General features: G+C 41.6%; 1 protein-coding gene across 1 annotated transcript in view; it reads left to right on the top strand.

Annotated features, from left to right (window-relative positions):
- Positions 1-25,047, top strand: part of LOC120931870 (F-actin-capping protein subunit alpha-2-like) — a 50,493-nt gene that overhangs the window by 13,792 nt on the left and 11,654 nt on the right. Inside the window, exons 3-9 of the mRNA XM_040343771.1 lie at positions 3,731-3,782; positions 8,951-9,014; positions 13,461-13,667; positions 13,767-13,846; positions 18,189-18,267; positions 19,485-19,556; positions 21,553-21,615. Of these exons, the coding sequence (XP_040199705.1) occupies positions 3,731-3,782; positions 8,951-9,014; positions 13,461-13,667; positions 13,767-13,846; positions 18,189-18,267; positions 19,485-19,556; positions 21,553-21,615 (617 nt within the window). The remainder of the gene's footprint in view (positions 1-3,730; positions 3,783-8,950; positions 9,015-13,460; positions 13,668-13,766; positions 13,847-18,188; positions 18,268-19,484; positions 19,557-21,552; positions 21,616-25,047) is intronic.

Raw genomic sequence — 25,047 nt, 5'->3', positions numbered from 1 at the left:
AGTTAGGGTGGATTTGATGTAAATCAAATCGATTTTAAATCGACTCAATTATAAATCATAATTTTTAAAGAGCAGCTGTCATCTGTCCCGCAGCAGCTCCTCCTCTGACCCGCTGTTGACTCGCCGACAATTCAGTTTAATGGGACCGCTGGTGATGTGGCAGTGACACAACAAGGTGAGGGAGGTGGCGGCAGCAGCAGATGAGTGGATGCCCACTAACAGGCGCTGCCATGATGGATGTGAAATGACAGGTGCTCTTTAAATATAAGCACTTATTCTTTCTGGTAGTTAAAATTCTTTAATATTTACAAACAAAATGAAGGTTTCCCATTTAGAATAATAAGCTGTCGGGTTAGTAAAATGGCAATATCAGAACCAATTCAATCATACAGTTTGTAGTGTACGTAGATTTGCAAAATAGGATAAAGGAATATTCCTGAACTGTGTTTTATCTCATGGTTACCGTGAAATTATGTGAATGTATCCATGCACTGCATTAACATCTCGGCTTGCAAAGCTTGAATTCATTGAATGAGTTTACAAAAAATTTAAGTATTGCAGAATATACAGCCTCATGCTACATAACTAAGCTCCATTTCATCCTGACTAAACAAAATGATTAATGTACCTTAAATAGAAAACTATCTTTTAGATGGCTATTTACTCCAAAAGCATTTTGTTAATTTTAACCACTTAATTTTAACCACGGACCATTTGGCTGGCCAAAGACCAGAGCACTTTTTGCGATTTCTGTCCTGCATCGCTTTAACTGACAATTGCGCGGTCGTGCGACATGGCTCCCAAACAAAATTGATGTCCGTCTTTTTTTTTTCACAAATAGAGCTTTCTTTTGGTGGTATTTGATCACGTCTGTGGTTTAAATTTTTTGCGCTAGAAATAAAAATACAGCAACAATTTTGGAAAAAAAACAATATTTTGTACTTTTTTGCTATAATTAATATCTATATCTATATCTATATCTATATCTATATCTATATATATATATATATATATATATAATCTCTATTTTTTTCTCGGTTTCGGCCGTTATGTATTCTTCTACATATTTTTTTTGGTAAGAAAAAAAATCGCTATAAGTGTATATTGATTGTTTTGTGCAAAAGTTATAGCGTCTACAAAATAGATTATTCTATGGCGGACACTTTTGACACGTTTTTGCTATAAAAATGCACTGATTTACTGTGAAAATGACACTGGCAGTGAAGGGGTTAACCACTAGGTGGCAGTGAAGGGGTTAAGTGTGTCCTAGGGAGTGATTCTGACTCTGATCCTAAGGAGCTACCAGTAACACAACACTGATCACTGTTCCCGATCACAGGGAACATTGGATTACTGACGTGTCACTAGGCAGGATAGGGGAATGCCTTGTATATAAAGACATCCCCCTGTTCTGCCTTTGCCGACCGCCCGGGAACATCGAGTTCTCGGGACCCACAGACGCACTCATGAGGCACGCGGCGGGCGCCCGCCCCTGGGTGGCAAATTTAAAGAGACTCCCAGTTACGCCCATTTGCATGCCTGTGCCATTGTGTCGACGTACATCATTGTGCGGCAGTCGGCAAGTGGTTAATAAACAAAATTTAGATATTTTTTTAAATCATTGATTTTTTTTATTTTATTTTTTAATCCACCCTGGTCATAGTAGATCTACGCTTCCTGATGCAACGCGTGGATCTACTATGGATGTTTTTAACTGTTCTATGCATGTAACTGTTTGCACATGTGACAAACACTGCTTTTGTTTAAATAAAAAATATATATTTTCCCATACTCTTGGGACTATATTTAAAGGTGAAGTCCAGCCTGAGCTTTTTAGGCTGGGCTTCTCCTAAGGCTGCATTCACATCTAGACGGACGAAATCGCGGCGTTTTGTCGCCGCAAATCGCGGTAAAAATAGCGGCGTTTTGTACCGCGATTTGCGGCGACAAACCGCGGGTATTGTCCGCCTAGATGTGTCCCAAGATGACCCCCTCTATGGAGATGATTGCCATCTCCTAGCCAAACGCTCGAAGACGCCTGAAAAAAAGGTCCGGGACCTTTTTTCACGCCGCAGGCGACAGGCGTCCGGCGTTCGGCGTGGAGATGTGAACCATCTCCATAGAGGGACATGTATTTCCAGCCCTCTGGCGGCAGAGGCGTAGCGCTACAGGCGTAAAAACGCCTAGATGTGAATGGGGTCGCACTCCTGTGACCCGTTTTCACTGGAGAGCGATCTGAAGTCCGCTCTCCGCTGACGTCACTGCCATCTGTCGGGGCAGCGCATCATCACGACTTCCAAGTCGGGATCCGCCAGCTGCCCTGATTGATGGCAGGCTCAGCGAGCCGCTGAGACAACCTCTCCCTGCCCCTCCACTGCTCGGCGATCCAATTAGCGTGGAGAAGCAGAGAGGAAAGCCTCTGACTGACAGTCGGCCTCTTTCCTCTCGGGGATCTGTGAGGCCTCGTACACACGACAGAGATTCTCGGCAGAATTCACCGAGAAACTCGGTCAAAACCCGGATTCTGCCGAGAATCTCTGTCGTCTGTACAGTTTTGGCTCGATGGAGCCGCTGAGGAACTCGACGAGAAAATAGAGAACATGTTCTCTATTTTCTCGTTGTCCTCGTTCTTCTATGGGAGAAGCCGGCCCGCCGAGCTCCTCGGCGGCTTCATCCCAAAACTCGACGTGCCAAGCACGTCGAGTTCCTCTGTCGTGTGTACGGGGCCTGAGAACCGAGCCATCGGCGATGTTTGGTGGCTCGGTTCTCAGTGCACAGACGGCGGGGGAAAGATGGAGCATCGGTCTGATCTAAAAAAAAAAATTGCCTATATTCAGCATGTTATGTGGCTGCATCTGTGAACAGTTATTGATGTGTTCACTTAAATTATTTTCCAACGATTCAGGAGCTTCCTACCGCATCAATTGTGTAGAAAAGATTCTGCACATCTGTATGGTCACACCTTTGTGTCTGCCTCTTTTGTGTAATGAGGTTAGGGGAGTGTTTACACTTTCAGCACTGGATACAGTATAACTTCTCATAAAATATTTGTCACTGTAATGTCTACATGTTGTGGCAGACATCACAGGAAGTTATAAGCAGCATAGTGCGGGACTTCTTTTATAGGGCTGAATACAGTGTATTCCATATAAAATCCTTCTTTACTAGAATGCTTAAGCAAGCCACACATTTTAATGCTTTTTTTTATTTGTTATTTTTTTTTTCTCTTAGCAAGCAGGTTGAGCTGGAAAAAAAGATTGGATTCCCCAAGCCACGCATTTGATGTGGATAGGGGAATCGCTATAGTGCTATTGTATACTGCTGGTGGAAAGCATTCCCTATCAACAGACTACAATGATCAGTGTTGCTGTCTATAGCACAAGCAGCTAGCCCATACACAGATTGCAATTCGGCCCGTTCCTGCTGAGCCAGCTGAATTTTCAATCCAAGTATGGCTGGCTTCAGAGGCCGGTGTTGCATACATCTAAATGTTCAGAAATTGATACATGGCTGGAAACAACTGCATCTAGCTATAAGTTTTTATTTTAGTATGTATGTAAAAATATATAATTTACTCATTTTATTATTTTTGAATGCTATTGCGCAGTTCTTAAATGATGTATAATTTCCATTTACAGCAAGCATATGTTTACTCATACAGCTGAGGCTCTCTTATATCAGAAGATGGCTAATGATTCCTTTTTTTTTTTGTATGTGTTTTCCTGTACAGATGTTCGGTTCCTACTTAACAATGACAACTTACTCAGGGAAGGTGCTGCTCAGTAAGTGTTCATGTTATTACAGTTCTTCCAGAACCTCTAACACACTGATGAAATCCTGTACAGCACAGCTAATGCCAATTCACACTTGTGGGTGGGGCTGTGTGCAATTCCACGTAGGATCCCCAGTGGAGTTTCCCAAGATCAACTGCAGGAGGAAGCCCCATTTAGAACGGCTGCTTGCATGTCATCTGTGAGTGTTCGGCCCTGAGCGAAGACTGTCTGTTTCCAGGGCCGATCGCTCACAGGTAATTGCTGCTTGAGCGATTACCTGTGAGCTACTGTGATTAGCTGTGGGAGCTGTCCGTTTCCCATTGCTTTCAATGGAGCTTTCTCCTGCATCTAATCGCTGGGAATCCCCGGCTGGGGTTCCCCCATGTAATCGCGCGCACACAGCTGTATTTGCATGTGTGAATGAGGATTTTAAGTACAACTGCCTAATAGCCTAGAGGTGTAGTTAAGCCATAAATGCAGCAGTGTGAACACTATGAAGGTTATAAAGTGAGTGGATGTTATTCCTAAAGAGGCCTGATTGATTCTGCTTTTACAGCTTTATAACCATGCATACTTGATATTCATATATGGGAGATGACTTGCGTAACTGCTAAAGGATTTGTATTTCTGTCTCTCTGGTCCGGAGATTTACACGGCCCCTAATAGAAGGCACAACCACCCTGGTGGTTGGTGACCTGAGGTTTATTTTTTGCAGCAGTTAAAGTATAACTAAAGGCAAACTTCTTATTTTCTTTTTTTCTTTTTCTGGATAGAGTGGAGATAGAATGGAACACCTGTCGGTTTTTAACCACTTAAGACCTGGACCAAAATGCAGGTAAAGGACCTGGCCAGTTTTTGCGATTCGGCACTGCGTCGCTTTAACTGACAAATGTGCGACGCGGCTCCCAAACAAAATTGGCGTCCTTTTTTTTTCCCCCACAAATGGAGCTTTCTTTTGGTGGTATTTGATCACCTCTGCGGTTTTTATTTTTTGCGATATAAACAAAAATTTGCGCCAATTTTGAAAAAAATCAATATTTTTTGCTATAATATCCCCCAAAAATATATAAAAAAATATATTTTTTTCCTCAGTTTAGGCCGATATGTATTCTTCTACCTATTTTTGTTAAAAAAAATTGCAATAAGCGTTTATCAATTGGTTTTGCGCAAAATTTAAAGCGTTTACAAAATAGGGGATAGTTTTATTGCATTTTTTTATTAATTATTTTTTTTTTTACTACTAATGGCGGCTATCAGCGTTTTTTTTTTTTTTTTTTTTTTTTTTTTTGTGACTGCAACATTATGGCGGACACATCGGACAGTTTTGACACATTTTTGGGACCATTGTCATTTTCACAGCAAAAAATGCTATAACAATGCATTGTTTACTGTGAAAATGACAATTGCAGTTTGGGAGTTAACCACTAGGGGGCGCTGAAGGGTGTAAGTGTGACCTCATATGTGTTTCTAACTTTAGGGGGCGGGGCTGGACGTGTGACGTCATTGATCGTCTTTCTCTATATTAGGGAACAGACGATCAATGACAGCGCCACAGTGAAGAACTGGGAAGCTGTGTTTACACACAGCTCTCCCCATTCTTCAGCTCCGGGGACCGATCGTGGGACTCCGGCGGCAATCAGGTGCCACGGTCATGGAGCTTCAGACCGGGTCGTGGGCGCGCGCCCGCAACCCATGGCTGGGCACTTAGAGGACGTACAGGTACGTGCTTGTGCCATTCTGCCGACGTATATATGTGCAGGAGGCGGTCCTTAAGTGGTTAGTGCTGTCTGCCCCCAGGCACAGATTCACCCTCTCTATCCCTCCTGTTTACTGTTATCGTTAAAAGAAAATGCCAAATTTTGGGTTGTTCTTAGAAAAGTAATAGCTGGGAAATCTTCTAATGGGGACACTAGTTCTGGTAACCTGGGAGTCCCCAAGGAATTCCCTTCATTTGCAGGGATTTCCTCACTTCCTGCTTGACTATGGGACAGGAAGTGAAGCAAAATTTCGACAATGGGACACAGATGAAGAAGAAAAAACCTGACAGGTTTTGATCCTCCCTTGCTTTATCCAAAATGGGGGGGGGGGGGGGAGTTTTGCCTATAGTTTTACTTTAAGCAATTGATAAAGCTAGGCCTGTCAACCTTGCTTTTAGTCAGTGATTTGGCAGTGAAGGAACAACATACTAATGAGGTCAACTTTGCACTCTCTTCTCTTATTCTTTGAATGCAGGATACATTTGTGGCTCTGTGTTGCAAATTTATAAAAAAAAATAAAAAGTCACATGTACATAAGTATTCACAGCCTTTGCCATGACACTCAGAATTGAGCTCAGGTGCCACATTTGCCACCTTTTCGGGGGGGGGGGAGCGGATACGCAGTCGTTGACGTCATCGCTCGCCTCCCTCCTCCTTCCCCTGCTGCCAAGCCAGTAGGAGAGAGGACCGGAGCCTTGTACACACGCAGTAGGGTTCCCGGCGTGAAGCCGTAAGGCTACACTGCTGGGTTCCCTTACCCGCAATGGAGGCGGCAGAACCTGACCGCTGATGGAAACGCGTGTATGCTATAGGACCCCTAACCAGAGGGAGGAGGCGGACCTCCTATCACAATTTGGATTAGCGGCAAGTATGGGAAGTGTCATTATAATGGGGGATTTTAATTATCCAGACATAGACTGGGTGGAAGGAGTCGCGCCTAAATCTAAGGCTTGCCATATGGTAAATGTCTTGCAGGACAATTTCATGGGTCAGATGGTAAATGCACCAACTGGAAACAAAGCGTTATTAGACCTACTGATTACCAACAATACAGACCTGATCACGGATGTGGAAATACAGGGCAATTTAGCAAATTGCGATCACAGGTCAATTGGTTTCAGTATAAATCACACAAATGGGAAACATAAGGGGAATACAAAGACACTGAATTTCAAAAGAGCCAACTTCCCTACGACGTTCCTTGCTAGAAGATACTAAATGGGATAAAATGTTAGGAACAAGGAACACAGAGGAAAATGGGTATGCTAAATTTCAAAAGGGGCTAATAAGTCCTGGGTGGCTTGCCTCCAATGTAAGAATGCATATAAAAGCAAAGGAGAAGGCCTTCAAAAAATACAAGGCTGAGGGGATCATCATCAGCATTCCAACTTTACAAAGAATAAAACAAGAAATGTAAGGGTGAAATCAGGACGGCTAAGATAGAACACGAAAGGCACATATCGGGGGAGAGTAAAAAAAATCCCAAGAAATTCTTTAAGTACATAAATAGTAAGAAAGGGAGGTCCGATCATATTTGTCCCACAAAAAAGGATGAAGGGAAGAATTGGAAAGACTTGTAATGTCACTTTTAACCAGGAGGAAGGAGTTGTTTGATCTGAAATCTGAGTCAAATAAGTTACTACAGGAAGGAAGAACCACAGGAGGAATCCCCAAGCTGTTACATATTCACTACAGGCTTTTTTAAAAAAGCCCTTAAGGTGAGGGTACATCCAGTGGAAGGGTACACCAGGCTTGTGTGCACACTGCATGAAGGCACCAGCATCACTTTCATCCATCTTATGATGGACTGTCAAGATTTTGTTTAATATATCAAGGATGGTGTGCAGCACATGGAAATTGAATGTTATCTGCACGTTTTTGGACTTTTTGCAAAGGCTTAATTTATGGGTCAGCTCAATATTGAACCCTACGGACTAAGATTGGGATGCTATTAAAGTTCATGTGTGTGTAAAGGCAGGTGTCCCAATACTTTTGATAATATAGTGTATATGCAGAGGACTTTGCCTATCAAAAGATTTGTAATTCTGTTCAGGCAGCCTTGAAATCCTTACAGTACAGGAAGGCTCTTTAACTTCCACTGCAGCACAGCTCTACTAATGACCCTCCCCAGGCTGTGAGTGGATAATGAAGGAGCAGCAGCTGGTTCTCCCTTGATTCTGTAGTCAATAGTACTGCTGTGTTAGAGCCGGTTTACACAGGGGCGACATGACTCTGGCCGCGACTTTGCGAGTTGGGGCAACTTCCAGGACAGGAGGCTTTCCAGTGGCCAATCAAACAACAATCAGCTCTGTGGGAGGGAGAGGTTTGCCTGAGAAAACAATTTTCTCTTCCTGGAAAGTTGCTTCAGTTAAGACAGTGATCCGACTTTGGAGGCGACTTCCATTGAAATCTATGGGTACAAGTTGCCTAGAAGTCGGATTGAAGTAGTACAGGAACCTTTTCTGAAGTCGGAGCAACTGCAGTAGTGTACATTGACGGCTCCATTCACTTTCTCAACCGCGCGACTTGGGGCGACTTCAAGTCGGATCCAAAGTCTAAAGGACTATGGTTTAATAAAAGTTTAAATAGACAGAATTGTTTACATGCTTTAGCTAAAATAAATAATGGTATTTTTGTCAAATGGTGTTATGTTAGATTTTTCTAATTATGTTATCTGTTAGTTTTTTCTTCCTTCGTTCAATATAAGACATAGTAATAAACTTTGCAGACATTTGCCCAAAAAAAAAAGAAAACCAGACCTGAAGCCGGCAAAATACTGGCAGAGCAATTTTTTATTTTCCTATTAAATACCAGCTATCTATTGTCATTCTGCAGACTATAGTATTCTAATATACCTGGTAGTGATACCTTCAATAATAAAGGGGCAAAGATTCGTAAAATGAATGACGGTTTATCATATCAATGGCAGTATACAACAATTAATGTTCATGACACATATGTGCAATATTTCATTATGTACTTTCCATCCATGCGTTCAGCTACAGACTAAAAGGTAGAGACTGGGGAAAGGTTAGAACCTCTGTAAGGTTTTCATTGCTATCTGTGTCCGTGCTATGATTAGGCCTTATTTCTTTATGATCACAAAAGAAATTAAATTAAATCTTTCCAACAGGGGCACAGATACCAGTAAACATTTGACAGTGACCCTTATTCTTGTTTTACAAATTTTCTTTACTCAATCCAGGTCTACCTGACAAGGTCTGTCTTTTCAGGCTGACATCTAACATTTACAGTCCTGGGTCCAGAGGACACATGACTTTGGATCCAGGAAATAAAATGTCTTCATTAATGGGAAGGCTAAAATAATGTAATTTTTAATGGTCCATTGATTCGTGTGATGTAAAGTTTGTTTTAGGATATTTGGCGTTCAATATTTACGGTTATTTTTTTCCTCCCTAGTGCTTTTGCACAGTACAACTTGGATCAGTTCACGCCAGTAAAAGTTGAAGGCTATGAAGATCAGGTATGTCTTTGTCTTGGTTTTTAGTGTTTATTTTTCTAAATGTGTTGTAAGGTTTATTGAATTAAAAAAAAAAAAGCCTATGGGCCATGTTCAGATATAGCAAGATTAGCCAATGGTGTAGATCAGGGGTGTGCAAACTTTTTTTCAAAGAGGGCCAAATTTGATGAACTGAACATGCATGAGGGCCGACCATTTTGCCTGACATTCTTTGAACCATTAGAATTCGCGCTAATGCCCTGTACACACGATAGGAATTTCCTATGGGCTTAAGTCTGATGAAATTTTCTGTCAGAATTCCGTTCAAGCTGTTTTCCATCAGTCTTGCATACACACTGTCAGACTAAATTCCGACTGTCCAAAACGAGGTCATGTAAAACACTACGATGAGCCGAGAAAAATGAAGTTCAATGCTTCAGAGAATGCGTTGGCTTGATTCTGAGCATGCGTGTTTTTTTTCTCCATTGGAGTTCCACACAGACTATCGGAACATGTTTTATTTCCAAACTCCTACAGAAAAAAATCCTATGGGGCCCACACACGATGGGAGTTTCTGATGAAAAAAATCGATCAGACTTTTTTCATCAGAAATTCCTACCTTGTGTACAAGGCATAAGTGTGTTAGTTTGAGCACTAATACACTGCCCAACAAGAATTCTCTTGCCTTTTTGTGACTGTGTGTAAGTAAAGAGATGAGCTCAGGTGTATTATTTGGATATACCGTATTTATTGGCGTATAATACACACCTTCATTTTAAGAGCGAAGTTTCGGGGGGATAAAAAACATTTACGTAAAGAACTGTGAAGCAAAATAAGGGTCAGTGCCCATCTGCAGACCCACCATTGCCAGGAATGCACTCACGAGTGTCAAAGATGCCTACAGGAGAATCTCCTGTTTACAAGGCGGCCTCTTTTAATAGAAAAAAAGAGAGCACAACCTGCGCGTATGTAAGGTGGAGATAAGGAAGGTATGTGTGAACAGACTGCTGCCCCCCCTAAAAGATGTTTACCAAGGTAAACATAAATAAACCAAAATACAAAAAATGTGGGGGTAGTGGCGCTGTCTGTGTATGCCCTGTGTGACCAGGGTGTGCTCTGGCTAATTAGCCTGAGAGTGATCCTAACGCTCAAATGACGAGGATCGTAGAGTGACAGGTGAATACCACAAACCAGTGTGTTATGTGAAAACTAAATGGCCACTAGGTGGCAGTAATAGGTACCTCCGTTTTGACTAAAATAGTCAGAGTATATGGGTGCAAATGCACCAGCTATTTATAGCAGAACATAACATTAAGTACTAGAGAAATAGTAAGTAGTGTAATTGTCAAAACTGTAAGGTAAGTAGTTAATACAGTGAACCAACTCAATGTAGGTGTAGAGTGTAGCGTCCACCAATGTGTAAGGTGGGTGGTTCTAAATTGTTAAACCAATAAAGGAGTGCAGTAAAGTCATCTACAGATAACACCAAAATACTGAAAATGAGCAATATACTGTGACCACCGTCTATTATATGTGAATCAGGGAAAAAAATGACGACATGAAATAATTCATTCAGACGGTGTCATCTTAATACCTAACTAAATGAACAAACACAAAACAGTGTAGTGATGTGATTAGAACATCCACAGATAGCAACAAGTTGATATGGTAACCATCTGTTGGAAGTAAGTCACAGAAAGTCCTTCCACCTAGAGGCAGTAATTGAGTGACAACATAAAGCAGTTCATTCAAAAAGGTGTCATCTTAGTGGCTTGATGGGTGAACAATCATAATGCTTCAGGTGCATTCGCTGTGGCTCCGGTGCTCCCCCTTATGTGTCCCCACTCACCAGAGTTGAACACCCCTACAGGGGTAACCAGCATAGATAGGATATCCACCAGATATTGCACGGCTTAAACCTGGAACTGCACGGCAATGGACTCCCCGGCGTTTCCTTTGGATCCACAGTGCGGCTAAGTTGCTGTATTTATACACCTCCAAAAACAAAAAAGAAGACAGGAGATCCCATAGCGTAGTAAAGTTGAAAAAATAGCCCAAGGCTAGGTTTATTGGCGTTGCCAGCAGAAATGACAAAATTGCAGAGGGTAACAGGGGATAAGTTGTAGTAAAAAATATAAAAATGCAAAAAAATATATATAAAAAAGAGTTTTAAAAAGTCCAGGCTGGTAAATATCCCAGCCGTGGAATATAAGAGAAAGTACTGCTGATCCAGCAGTATTCCCACTAGGCACTGGTCGTCCGGTGCTAGTGACTGAGCTGTGGAGCGGCGTGCGCTCCAGGTGCGTTCCAGCTCGTCTCCCGGAAGTGCGTGGGGGTATGCGTGTATCCGCTTGACGATCGTTTCGTCCAATCACGTCTTCTGAAGCGTCTTCACGTCTTCTTTTTTGTTTTTGGAGGTGTATAAATACAGCAACTTAGCCGCACTGTGGATCCAAAGGAAACGCCGGGGAGTCCATTGCCGTGCAGTTCCAGGTTTAAGCCGTGCAATATCTGGTGGATATCCTATCTATGCTGGTTACCCCTGTAGGGGTGTTCAACTCTGGTGAGTGGGGACACATAAGGGGGAGCACCGGAGCCACAGCGAATGCACCTGAAGCATTATGATTGTTCACCCATCAAGCCACTAAGATGACACCTTTTTGAATGAACTGCTTTATGTTGTCACTCAATTACTGCCTCTAGGTGGAAGGACTTTCTGTGACTTACTTCCAACAGATGGTTACCATATCAACTTGTTGCTATCTGTGGATGTTCTAATCACATCACTACACTGTTTTGTGTTTGTTCATTTAGTTAGGTATTAAGATGACACCGTCTGAATGAATTATTTCATGTCGTCATTTTTTTCCCTGATTCACATATAATAGACGGTGGTCACAGTATATTGCTCATTTTCAGTATTTTGGTGTTATCTGTAGATGACTTTACTGCACTCCTTTATTGGTTTAACAATTTAGAACCACCCACCTTACACATTGGTGGACGCTACACTCTACACCTACATTGAGTTGGTTCACTGTATTAACTACTTACCTTACAGTTTTGACAATTACACTACTTACTATTTCTCTAGTACTTAATGTTATGTTCTGCTATAAATAGCTGGTGCATTTGCACCCATATACTCTGACTATTTTAGTCAAAACGGAGGTACCTATTACTGCCACCTAGTGGCCATTTAGTTTTCACATAACACACTGGTTTGTGGTATTCACCTGTCACTCTACGATCCTCGTCATTTGAGCGTTAGGATCACTCTCAGGCTAATTAGCCAGAGCACACCCTGGTCACACAGGGCATACACAGACAGCGCCACTACCCCCACATTTTTTGTATTTTCTTTTAATAGAAAGTCCCACCTCCTTTTATGGACAGAACAGCCGTCCAATGGCAGCCGCCGGTGTTTTCCAAGTATTCCAGTGGCCCAAGTTCACACCAGTGCCGTCAGTTCAGTACAGTCAACAAAAGTAGAACCTGCTATGAAAGCTCAAACTTGGAAGCAATTGGCCATCCTATTTCCAGATTTTACAGAGTTGAGAAAATCAAAGAAGCAGGATATTTGTGAATAAGAAATGTCTTCCTATGTATGCAAATTAATTGTCCTACATTTTATTTAATATATAAATCCTGTTCTTACCATTGTGACACCTTTCTTCCCACCACCAAAATATCTGACTATCCCTTAGAATCGCCCTCAATATTGTCACGTTATCAGTGAAAGTATAATCTAAAAAACGGAGTTGTTCCCAGGGATTTCATGAGGGATTTGCTCACATTCTGCAATGGCTATAGAACAGAAAAAGGTGAAGGGGAACCCCCCCATTGATTTTAAGATTGCAATACAAATGTAAATTGCCTTTTAATTGCAAGGCAACTTACTACATTGACTAGTGTATGTACATATAATGATTTAATATATAGTGTGTATGTATATGTAAACTCCTTTCGATTGTCAACTGTGTAACTATGAAAAGCTTTTTCAGGGTGTATACAGTGTTTAAAATTAGCCCTTCTTCGTTCAGCAGTGGATGTACCCAATAACACTTGACAAGTACGTCGTTTTAGGAGTGCAACAGCCATCGGCATAAATAAGGCAGCCCATATATGAGTCAGTTGTGATGTTTTGTGTGGGTGTGTTTTTTTTTCATTCGGCTAGCAGGTTGAACGAAAAAAGCTGACTTGATTTTAGAGGAAGGGGAATCCTCCCCATGAGGTATTGTATTCTGACAACAGGGAGACATCCCGTCTTCAGAAAACTCTGATCAGCAAATAGTTATTGGGCATTACTCTTGGTCCTTCTTATGTTAGGTTTATTTTACAGGATTCACAAGTGTCAGTACAGGATCTCCTGAGGGAATAGCAGTGGCTTACCAGCTGAAACTAAGCAAACAGTTTTACTGTCTTCATCTCAGGATAATAATAGAATTGATAAATATTTGTTTTCCCTAGGTGTTAATAACTGAGCACGGAGACCTGGGTAATGGGAGGTTTTTGGATCCAAAGAACAAGATTGCATTCAGATTTGATCACTTAAGAAAGGAAGCCAGCGATCCCAGGCCCCATGAGGGAGAAAATGCCATAGAATCCTGGAGGAATGTTGTGGACACCGCAGTGAGATCCTATGTGAAAGATCATTATCCCAATGGAGTTAGTACTGTAAGTAGAAAAATATTTTTGCATTTACAGAATGTTTCTCTTAACAGTGAATATTTTAATAAAAATTGTGTTTTTGTCATATTGCATTTGTTACCTTAGGTATACGGTAAAACAATTGATGGACAGCAAACAATAATTGTATGTATTGAGAGTCATCAGTTTCAAGCTAAAAACTTCTGGTAAGTCTTTCTCCTTTTTTCTTATTTTTTTTTCCCCTAAGATACAGCAGATAAAATAAGTATTGAACACGTCACCATTTTCCTAGGTAAATGTATTTCTAAATGTACTATTGACATTACATTTTCACCACATGCTGTTAACAACCCATATAATCCATACATACTAAGAAACCAAAACAAGTTCAGAAATTTTAAGTTGTGTGTAATATAATGTAATGCCACAGGGAAAGTATTAAAGTGGAGTTCCACCCATAAATATAACATTACATCAGTAGTTTTAAAAAAATGTCATTAGTCCTTTACGAAAAAAAATATTTTTTTTAGATGCTTTCAAAGTGTTGTTGCTAGGCAGAATAGTTAATCTTCCCACTTCCTGCACCTAGGTGCTTAATGCTTCCTAACCTACACCGCACAGACTCCTGGGAATGTAGTGGGTGTAACTTTCCAGGAGTCTGTGCATTCCCCAGTCTCAAAGAATCATGTGACTTGGACAGCACAGGTGCTGAAACATGATCTGACACTGCTTGTGCAGCACTGAGCATGTGCGAGATTTGCAAGGCTGAAATCCAGGAAGTCATACAGTCTGGCTTCATGATGCCCACACTTAAGATGGCCCTAGTCAATTTCTATTTTATAAAGTGTCTAAATGCTGTAACAACCTAACAAAACGGACCTTAGTTTACAGACTAACTTTACTAGAATACATTAAGCTTGTGTATTACAGGGGTATTTATATATAAAAAGTGAGATTGTGGCCGGAACTCCGCTTTAAACACATGAAGAAAGGGGGGTGCAGAGAAGCATGGAATACAAGACACCAGCTGAAATCTATCAGTAATTAGGACACAATCTTGCCCCTTGTCAGTGCTAATTAATAACTGCTGGGTCAGTCTCAACTGATGGGCTATAAAAAGGTGTCTCGATACCAAGGTGTCACACAAGAAACCTCTCATAATGGATAAAAGCAAAGATCTCCTTTTAAAGACCTTTGCAACCTTAGACCCCTTTCACACCGGCGGCTTTTGCAAGCGCTATAACACTAAAAATAGCGCCCTGAAACAGCCGCTGCTGTCTCTCCAGCGTGAAAGCCCTGAGGGCTTTCACACTGGAGCGGTGCACTAGCAGGATGGTAAAAAAAAATGTCCTGCTAGCAGCATTTTTGGAGCGGCGTCTAATACCGCTCCTCCACCACTCCTGCCTATTGAAATCAATGGGGCACCGCAGCTTTACCGCCGGCAAAGCGCCTCTGCAGAGGTAATTTGCGGTTGTTTTAACCCTTTCTCTGCCACTAGCAGGGGTAAAAGCATCCGAATGGCGGCGCTGACACACACACTGCCCCAGTGTGAGAGGGGCCTTACTGTTGCAAAACATGCTGATGGCATTGGTTGCAGAAGGATTTCTAAACTTCTGAATGTTTCAGTGAGCAGTGTTGGGGCCGTAATCCGGAAGTGGAAAGAAGATAATTTCACCATAAACTGGCCACGACCAGGTGCTCCTCGCAACATTTCTGACATAGGAGTGAAAGGAATTATCAGAAGAGTTGTCCAAGAGCCAAGGACCACTTGTGGAGAGCTTCAGAAAGACCTGGATTTAGAAGGTACAGTTGTTTCAAAGAAAACCATAAGTAATGCACTTAACTGCCATGGTCTGTATGCACACTCACCACGCAAGACTGAGGAAAAGGCACGTTAAAGCTCCTTTCAAATTTGCTACACAACATTTAGACAATCTTGTGAAATATTGGGAAAATATAGTCTGGTCAGATGAAACCAAAATTGAACTCTTTGGATGCCATAATACACACCATGTTTGGAGGTCAAATGGCACTGCACACCACCCCAAAAACGCCCCCATAACAGTTAAATTTGGAGGTGGGGACATCATGGTGCTGGACTGTTTTTCAGCATACGGTACTGGCAAACATCAGGTAATTGAAGGAAGGATGAATGAAAAAATGTACCAAGACATTCTTGATAAAAATCTGATGCCATCTACCAGGATGATGGAGATGAAACCTAGAGTGGCCATTTCAGCAAGACAACGATCCCAAACACAAAGCAAATAAAACTCTCACTTGATTTCAAAGAAAGGAAAATGGAATGGCCCAGCCAATCACCTGAGAATAGACAATAGAATATATATGGAAAGAACTAAAGATCTGAGTTCATGGAGGCTCATGGAACGATGCATGCGACTAGTTTCTCCATACAGGAGGCGTCTTGAAGTTGTCATTACCAACAAAAGATTTTGTACCAAGTATTACATTTTCAATTACCATGTTCAATACTACTACCCTGTGTCATTCCATTTTATTACACATAACTTCATTTCTGAACTTGGTTGTTTTGGTTTCTTTGTATGAATTGCATGGGTTGTTACCGACATGTGGTAAAAAGACCATGGTGCATTTTAGAAATCTATTTACCTAGAAAAATGGTGATGTTTAATACTTATTTTACCCGCTGTATTTGAAGATATGGCCTCCTAGATATGGCCTCCTAGATATGCCCCAATAGTATGCAGATGCAGCTTTGCAAAATTTGCATGTCCCCTTCCTCTTTTTTTTGTGTGTGTGTGTGTATATATATGTGTATGTGTGTATGTGTGTATGTGTGTGTATATATATATATATATATATATATATATATATATATATATATATATATATATATATATATATATATATATATAATGCATTGTTAGAAACCATGTAACCACATTCCAATGTATACACACACGTTTGCATGCATTTGCTATGCGTTTTAGTAAAAATAAAATCGTAAAAGCAACCTTGCTTTTTACATTCTTCTGTACTGCTAGATAAACCTCTTATTCACCACTAGAGGGGGCTCTGCATTAGTTTAAGTGGGCTGGGGAAACAACCTTTTGCAGTACAGTAAGATACATATACATAGTGTATAATGCAAGGCTTTTATCCTTTTTAATTTCATGTTGCTAATTCTTAATATGCACTGCAACAGTATTTGCTTGTGGATTTTAGATATGTTTCAATTTTTTACAGTAGTTTTTATTATATGCATGCTTCAGTGTTTATAGAAGGTCTGAATTTAGTGCACTGAAAACGGATCTCATGGGTACTGGGAAAAGATTTTTGAAATCCTAAGTAGTTAATGCTACATCAGTTTGACCTACGCAGAACAATGCAGGCTCAATCCTAGGAAATGTGTGAATTGGCTTTTACAGTTCAGTGCGATACAAAGAAAATAAACTTTGATATGTACATGTGTCAACAATTGCAGATGGTTGCAGACAATTTGTATACTAGTATTTTTGTACACAATGTGTAGCACAGTGGCTGTAACTAAATAGGTGAAGAATTTTAAACTGTTACATCTCAACTATTCCAAGATAGATTTTGTCAGCTGTGAGCGAATAGTGCTGAGATCACAGTACTTTTTAGATCACTCTTTGCTGAGGAGACAAGGAAATGGGAACTATATTCTTTTCATGCTCAGATTAACAAAGACGGCCTAGGACCTTTGATGGGGAAAGGCCTACAAGAGAGGAAGATTTCATTTGGGCCTCTTGTGCATGGGCGTCATAATTTACTGATGTTTACTCAGGAACTTGTTGACAAAGTCTGAGTAAAATGTGTGTAAAGACCTTGCATAATGTGGAGTATAGGCATGTGGTCACAGGTGTGCGCAGCCCATTGCATTAGGGTGTGCACCCCAAAGCTCATACACACACGTGTGTATGTGTCTACATGTATATTGTCCCGGTACATTAATCTCCCTGCTGGCACAGTAAAAGAAGCAAGTAAGCACTTTTCTTATGGCAGAGTGGGTAAGAGGGAGATCTGTCCCACCTCCCCACTGACACACAGAGCAATAATGCTAATGTGCACTAGATGATTAGGGTGTGCCCAGGCACACCCTGTGCGCACGCCTATGCATGTGGTGCATAAGTGTATAGACAAGTAAATTCTTCATTGCCAGTGTTTATAATAATACTCATTTATACTCGGGTAAACTCCGCTTTAGGAGTGTGAGCTTTAGGAATGCACGATTTTCAGTATGACAAGGTCAACAACACAGGGCCATGACCTCCAAACTGAAATGCTTTGGACAAACCTCTAGAAGAAGCAGCGAGTCTGCCACCAATAAATTAAACATTTTTAAGTACTTGGAGCAAACGTGTATCTTTACAAAAAAAATGGGTGGACTCGATAGACCACTTGGTCTTTTTGTTCCATTGCTCTGTTTTCTGTGTCGCGGTTTAATTCCTGCATGCAGTAAGGCAATAATCTACTAATGTATTGTCGTTCTGTTTGTTTCATACTGCACTACTGTTCAATTTGTTGACAAATTTTGTTTTCCAGGAATGGACGCTGGAGGTCAGAATGGAAATTTACCATAACACAATCTACTACAAAGGTGGTGGGACTTTTAAAAATTCAGGTATTTCACAAATTCTACCTTCTGTGGTCCATTTTATCCGTTGTGTGTGTGTGTGTGTGTGTGTGTGTGTGTGTGTGTATGCATGCGAGTAAGAAGGTTGGGATGTTGTTTAACCAGTGGGCTTGGATAGTGTTCTCATTTCACTCATAGTTTTAATCTATTTAAAAATTAACCTTGATTTTTTTTTTTTTTTTTTAATGCCGGTTCTGCAGCATTTCCCTTTAATTAAATGTTTTTCACCAGGGCAATATTGCAACATGTCAAACATCTTAAAGCGGAGTTCCACTCTTTCATACGTTTATTAAAAATCAGCAGCTACAATGTGTAGCTGCTGACATTTAATAAACGGACACTTACCTGTCACGTGGCCCAGCAATGTGACCGCCCGAAGCCTCGCTCCTCCTCACGTGGCACAGTCATTGCAAGTGTGGGCACCCAGCTGTGACTGCTTGCGGCTTGATTTGCGCGGCGCTCTTAGTGGCCAGGCAATCTTCTGGGACATGTGACGTGTCCCAGAAGATTTCAGAGAGGGAGAGGAGTCGCCGCCTAGGTGGCGAGGCGCAGAAAGCAGGCAGTGGGACGGGAGGTACGTAAATAAGAAAAAAAAAACTTTTAAACACGCCCCGTCGAGCTTGCATGCAGAAGCGAACTCATACGTGAGCAGCGCCCGCATATGAAAACGGTGTTCAAACCATTCGTGAGGTATAGCCACGATCGCTGGAGCGAGAGCAATAATTCGAGCCCTAGACCTCTGTAACTCAAAATATGCAACCTGTAGAATTTTATTAAACGTTGCCTATGGAGATTTTTAAGGGTGAGTTGTTGGGTATCAATTTACTCGGCGTAACATTATCTTTCACAATATTAAGAAAAATTGGGCCAACTTAACTGTTGTCTTATTTTTTTTAAAATGTAAAATGTTTTAATTTTTTCCAAAAAAAAGTGCGCTTGTAAGACCGCTGTGCAAATACAGTGTGACAAAGTATTACAACGGCCGCCATTTTATTCTTTAGGGTGTTATATATATTTTTTTTTTTTTTTTTTCTGAGGTTCTACGTTATTTCCTAGTGAAAAAAAAGTTTTTTTTTTACTCGTAAACGCCAAATCTCAGGACTTAAGTGGTTAAATAAGTGTCAGAAATAGGCTTGGTCCTTAAGTGGTTAAATCATTTGACAAGGTAGTTTCTGCAGCGTAACAATCTTGTATGTTTTACATAGGTCCATTATTATGAAGATGGAAATGTACAGTTGGTGAGCCATAAAGATGTTGAAGAATCACTAACGGTTTCTGTAAGTATGTGTTTTATTTTATTCTATTTGTGGGGGGAAAAAAGGATGCCAATTTTGTTTGGGAGCCACGTTGCACGACCCCGCAGTTGTCAGTTAAAGCGACGCAGTGCCTAATTGCAAAAAGGGGCAAGGTCCTTAACCTGCATAATGGTCCGGGTCTTAAGTGGTTAACCCATCCAGAGCACATGGCATACATTTCTGTGTTTTTTTTTTTTTTTTTATTAATATAGTGAGAATATCCCTCCAACTTGGATCCTTGTATGGTAGCAGGCTGACTAAAATGCTATTCACTATTTTCCCGAGTCTAAATATAGCCACATAGTTACACAAATTGATTGTACAACATACAAAGTTGGGTTAAAATTAAAATCTTTAAAATGTAAAAAAAAATATTGATAAACAATGTATTCATCTTTTACAGGCCGCTCAGTAGTGTCTTGGACTGTAGTTGGCTACAACCTAATGAAATGAGCCCTTTACTGAAATTAGTAACCAATTAAAATGTCACCAAAAAGATCAATAACATGCAGGGTACTATAGCTACGCTTTCCAGATGATATGGTAACCTTGGTTAAGTCACAGCTTTGATAAAACTTAGAACAGTGATGGTAAAATGTTAAAAAAAAAAATAATTCAATTAATTTTTATAATATAGTAATATATTTACAAGGGTGGTTTTAGTGTTTTTCCACACTATCAGAATTGAAAATGTCTGAGCATGGCACTGGAGGATTGTCAGTAAAACTTTAGAAAAAAAGTGACAACAGCACAGAGCTGAGTGTAATCTGGCACCTGAGTGGAAAACTAACAGAAGTGACACATGCAGATAGAGGAGAGCAGCCAGGATCCACAGTAGGTGCCATGGATTGAGGAACGTATACTTTTATACAAGATATTTGCTTTGTTTTTTCATTTCAAAGGTTTACAAGCACTTTAAAACCTTGCACTGTGGCAACCTAGAACATTTGTTCAAAATTTACTTGAGTAAAATCAAACGCATTAAAAAAAAAAAATATTTAGTTGCTATGGATCACTTTTCATGTTGCTTTCCTGAATTATCCAATCCAGGGCTGCAAGATAAAAATTGGTCTTGCATACATGCACGATTGTTGCAACATGCATGCATACCCCACTTTTAAGTACTCAATGGGACCAGAGCATGTATGTAAAGCAATACCGTTTTTAATTTTTCAGTGCATGTAAATACACTCTATGGGAAATCTTGGTCAAATTGACATGGCACTGCTCCCGAACCATAAGTGACAGGGACACCAAACTTGGGGGGCACGTTAAGGGGACCCAGGACCAGGGCTGTCTTAATGAGAGGGCACACCTGCACTTTCCCCAAAGCAGCTGGTCCTTGAGCCCACGCTGCCCCAAAATTGGGGGGCCCCATGATGGCACGGAGCGTGATAGATGCACAGGGGAGGCAATCTGCCGCCTACCTACTTGATGTCTGTTTACCTGCACTGTCATCATTGTAGGGGCCCCAGAGCATTATTTTGCCCAGGGGCCCAAGATGCTATTAAGATGGCCCTGCCCAGGACTATGACACAGATTACCTAGGCAAGCTGGCTGAACCCAAAATCGGATATGTTGTAGTTCTGTGTCCCCTCTCGGTGCTCCTGAAGGTTGGTGTCCCTGTCACTTATTGTTCGGGAGCAGTACCATGTGAACCTTACCAAGATTTCCAATAGACGCCAATGTTAAAAACTGGGAGCAGTGCCGCCGTGTCAAGCTGACCAAGTTTTCCCGAAGATGCCAATGTGTCCATACTAGTGAGTGTACATAAAGTAAGGGTACGTAAAGCAGGGTATGCCTGTATTATTCTATATTGAAATATATTGTGATCACATACTATAGTGCTTGTTAATTTGAGTCTGCATATTAACACTTCCCTTTGTATTTCGTGGGTGCTGTTGTAATAAAGTGTTGCTCCAAGAAAATGTTACCATGGGATGATGATTGTGATATTTTGATACAATGTATCTTTCAGAATGAAACTCAGACTGCAAAGGAGTTCATAAAAATTATAGAAGATGCTGAAAATGAATACCAGGTATGTCTCAATTATGGCTTCAAGATTTTGGTACCAGGGTGGGGGGGACCCATATTTCTTTAACCACCTGCGGGCCGCTCACAGTAAATATACTGCGTGCGTCAGGTGCAGACTCGGCAACATACCTGTACGTCAAAGCCTTTCCTTCTGGGTTCAGGGTGCGCATGTGTGTGCCCTCTAGTGACCCATGCTATGATTGGCTACAGCACAAATTTGTCTGCTGGTTTTGGTCAATGATTTTGGCCATGAACCTGCTAATCGGCTGTAGCCAATCACAGCACGGCCCTATATAATCTTGTTGGGCACTTTTTTTTGATTGCCCTGTCACTCAGCTAGTGCCATTGGTACATTGTTGTGTACAGTATTTATCGCTGATCACTGTATTAGTGTCACAAGTGACGTCAGAGTCAGCGATAGATTGCCACCACACAATTGCAGTCACACTATAAGTCTCTGATCCCCACCATTGCTTGTATAGTGTCTGTAAAGATTAGTATCTTGATCATGAACAGAATTATACTTGTGTCCCTAGAAGCTCAGCATGAGCAGGATCAGCCCCCTTCACTACCAGCACTTGTGTTTATCCCGGATCCAGGAGCTCTTTTTCCATTAGGTACCTGTAAATTTAGGGCTCAGAACATGAACCTGTAGAAAGTAGCGGCACCCTGACAGCTATCTCAGATGATTAAGAAGAGGTCCCTGCAAAAATCAAGCATGCTTGACCCCATGTTGCAGAAGTGCTAGAAACGCATAATTATTCACCTATGCAGCAGGGCACGCAATGTACTAATGCTACACTACTTTATGGTGATCTGGCAAGCACCAGTGGCATAGTACATCCTAGCCTTTTAGACCCAAGCACTGCAGTATTTCATGGTGAAGTGGGATGCAGTACAAATTGGGGAGATGGCTAACACTTGTAGGCCTGTAGAGCCCATAGTAGCCTTTCAGAGGTGCTTGCAAACCCTAACGGCTGCCCCAGATTTAGCAGCACGTTATCCCCCGCTCCCCCCCCCCCTCCCCCATTCACAGCCCGTGCCGGGGTTCAGGTGGAAACTGCAAACTTGGCAACACCCCTTGACTTATTTTGAGCTGCTTTTTCACCGAAGACCTCTACAATTTCATTATGGACTAAAGTAATGTTTATGCCTGACAGTACATCACCCCCCAACCCAAATTCATACCTTGGCAGGCCATTCGAGTGGAAACCTATCATGATTTCTGAAATTGAAACTTTTTTTGGACCTAACCCTTAACATGGATGTTACAAAAAAAAAAATGAATTGCAGTCATGTTGGTCCAGAGACCCGGTTCATCATATGCACGTATATTCTGCTGCAATATCAAGGAAAAAATCAGAGACAATAAAGCGTTCTATGCATTTCAGGAACATACCCTCTGTCGTCCCTGGCGTGACCCTGACTATGATCGGCTGCACAAAATTTGGCTTCTCACAGATTACCTGTCCAAGAAATTCAGACGTGTCCACGCCCCAGCAAAACATTAGCATTGACAAGTCCCTTAGACATTTTACTGACAGGCTTGCAACAAAGCAATATCTTCCCCAGCAAGCATGGCATATATGGCGTCAAACTGTATAAGCTCTGTGAAATGGCCACAGGATATACATTTAGTTTGAGTTTACGGGGGAAAAGACAGTGAAGCCCCCTGGATGCCCAGACTACACGGGAAGCAGTGTCAAGCTAGTGTGGGACTTGTCATCCTTGTTTTGTAAAGGATACCATTAGTACTTGGACAACATTTATGCAAGCGTGCCACTTAGACATTTGCTCATTTAAAGTGGAAATTTTGCTCAAAAGTGGAAGTTCCTGTCAATCCAGTGGAAGTTGAACTTCCCACTAGAAGACTACGAGACTATTTACAAAGCGGCTTGCACATGTGGAAGCGGCTTCACAGCTGGTTTCGCTTGCGATGGTGGCACATGGACACGAAGCCCATTGGGGCATCCAGTGCTGGATCCCTGGACAGGTAAGTTTCCTTATATTCGGTCATTAGCTACAGTATTTGTAGCTGCTGACTTAAATTTTTTTGTGGTGTGGAGACTGGAGCTCCTCTTTAAAGAAATTGATGTCGAACCATGCAACATAATCACAGGGGCTTCCCCCAACGGCTTGTAAACCCCCTCCATTTAGGAAGTGGGAGAAAGCCTGCTTGCTCAATCAAGAACTACTAGCAGTGAAATGGAAAGACAAATGTGATGTATAGGGAGTGCAGAATTATTAGGCAAATGAGTATTTTGAGCACATCATCCTCTTTATGCATGTTGTCTTACTCCAAGCTGTATAGGCTGGAAAGCCTACTACCAATTAAGCATATTAGGTGATGTGCATCTCTGTAATGAGAAGGGGTGTGGTCTAATGACATCAACACCCTATATCAGGTGTGCAGAATTATTAGTCAACTTCCTTTCCTTTGGCAAAATGGGTCAAAAGAAGGACTTGACAGGCTCAGAAAAGTCAAACATAGTGAGATATCTTGCAGAGGGATGCAGCACTCTTAAAATTGCAAAGCTTCTGAAGTGTGATCATCGAACAATCAAGCGTTTCATTCAAAATAGTCAACAGGGTCGCAAGAAGCGTGTGGAAAAACCAAGGCGCAAAATAACTGCCCATGAACTGAGAAAAGTCAAGCGTGCAGCTGCCAAGATGCCACTTGCCACCAGTTTGGCCATATTTCAGAGCTGCAACATCACTGGAGTGCCCAAAAGCACAAGGTGTGCAATACTCAGAGACATGGCCAAGGTAAGAAAGGCTGAAAGACGACCACCACTGAACAAGACACACAAGCTGAAACGTCAAGACTGGGCCAAGAAATATCTCAAGACTGATTTTTCTAAGGTTTTATGGACTGCTGAAATGAGAGTGAGTCTTGATGGGCCAGATGGATGGGCCCGTGGCTGGATTGGTAAAGGGCAGAGAGCTCCAGTCCGACTCAGACGCCAGCAAGGTGGAGGTGGAGTACTGGTTTGGGCTGGTATCATCAAAGATGAGCTTGTGGGGCCTTTTCGGATTGAGGATGGAGTCAAGCTCAACTCCCAGTCCTACTGCCAGTTTCTGGAAGACACCTTCTTCAAGCAGTGGTACAGGAAGAAGTCTGCATCCTTCAAGAAAAACATGATTTTCATGCAGGACAATGCTCCATCACACGCGTCCAAGTACTCCACAGCGTGGCTGGCAAGAAAGGGTATAAAAGAAGAAAAACTAATGACATGGCCTCCTTGTTCACATGATCTGAACCCCATTGAGAACCTGTGGTCCATCATCAAATGTGAGATTTACAAGGAGGGAAAACAGTACACCTCTCTGAACAGTGTCTGGGAGGCTGTGGTTGCTGCTGCACGCAATGTTGATGGTGAACAGATCAAAACACTGACAGAATCCATGGATGGCAGGCTTTTGAGTGTCCTTGCAA

This window comes from Rana temporaria, chromosome 3, assembly GCF_905171775.1.
Source record: "Rana temporaria chromosome 3, aRanTem1.1, whole genome shotgun sequence".
Taxonomy (NCBI): Eukaryota; Metazoa; Chordata; class Amphibia; order Anura; family Ranidae; genus Rana; species Rana temporaria.
The sequence above is the reverse complement of the archived record's forward strand: the minus strand, read 5'-3'. Positions and strand labels throughout refer to the sequence as shown.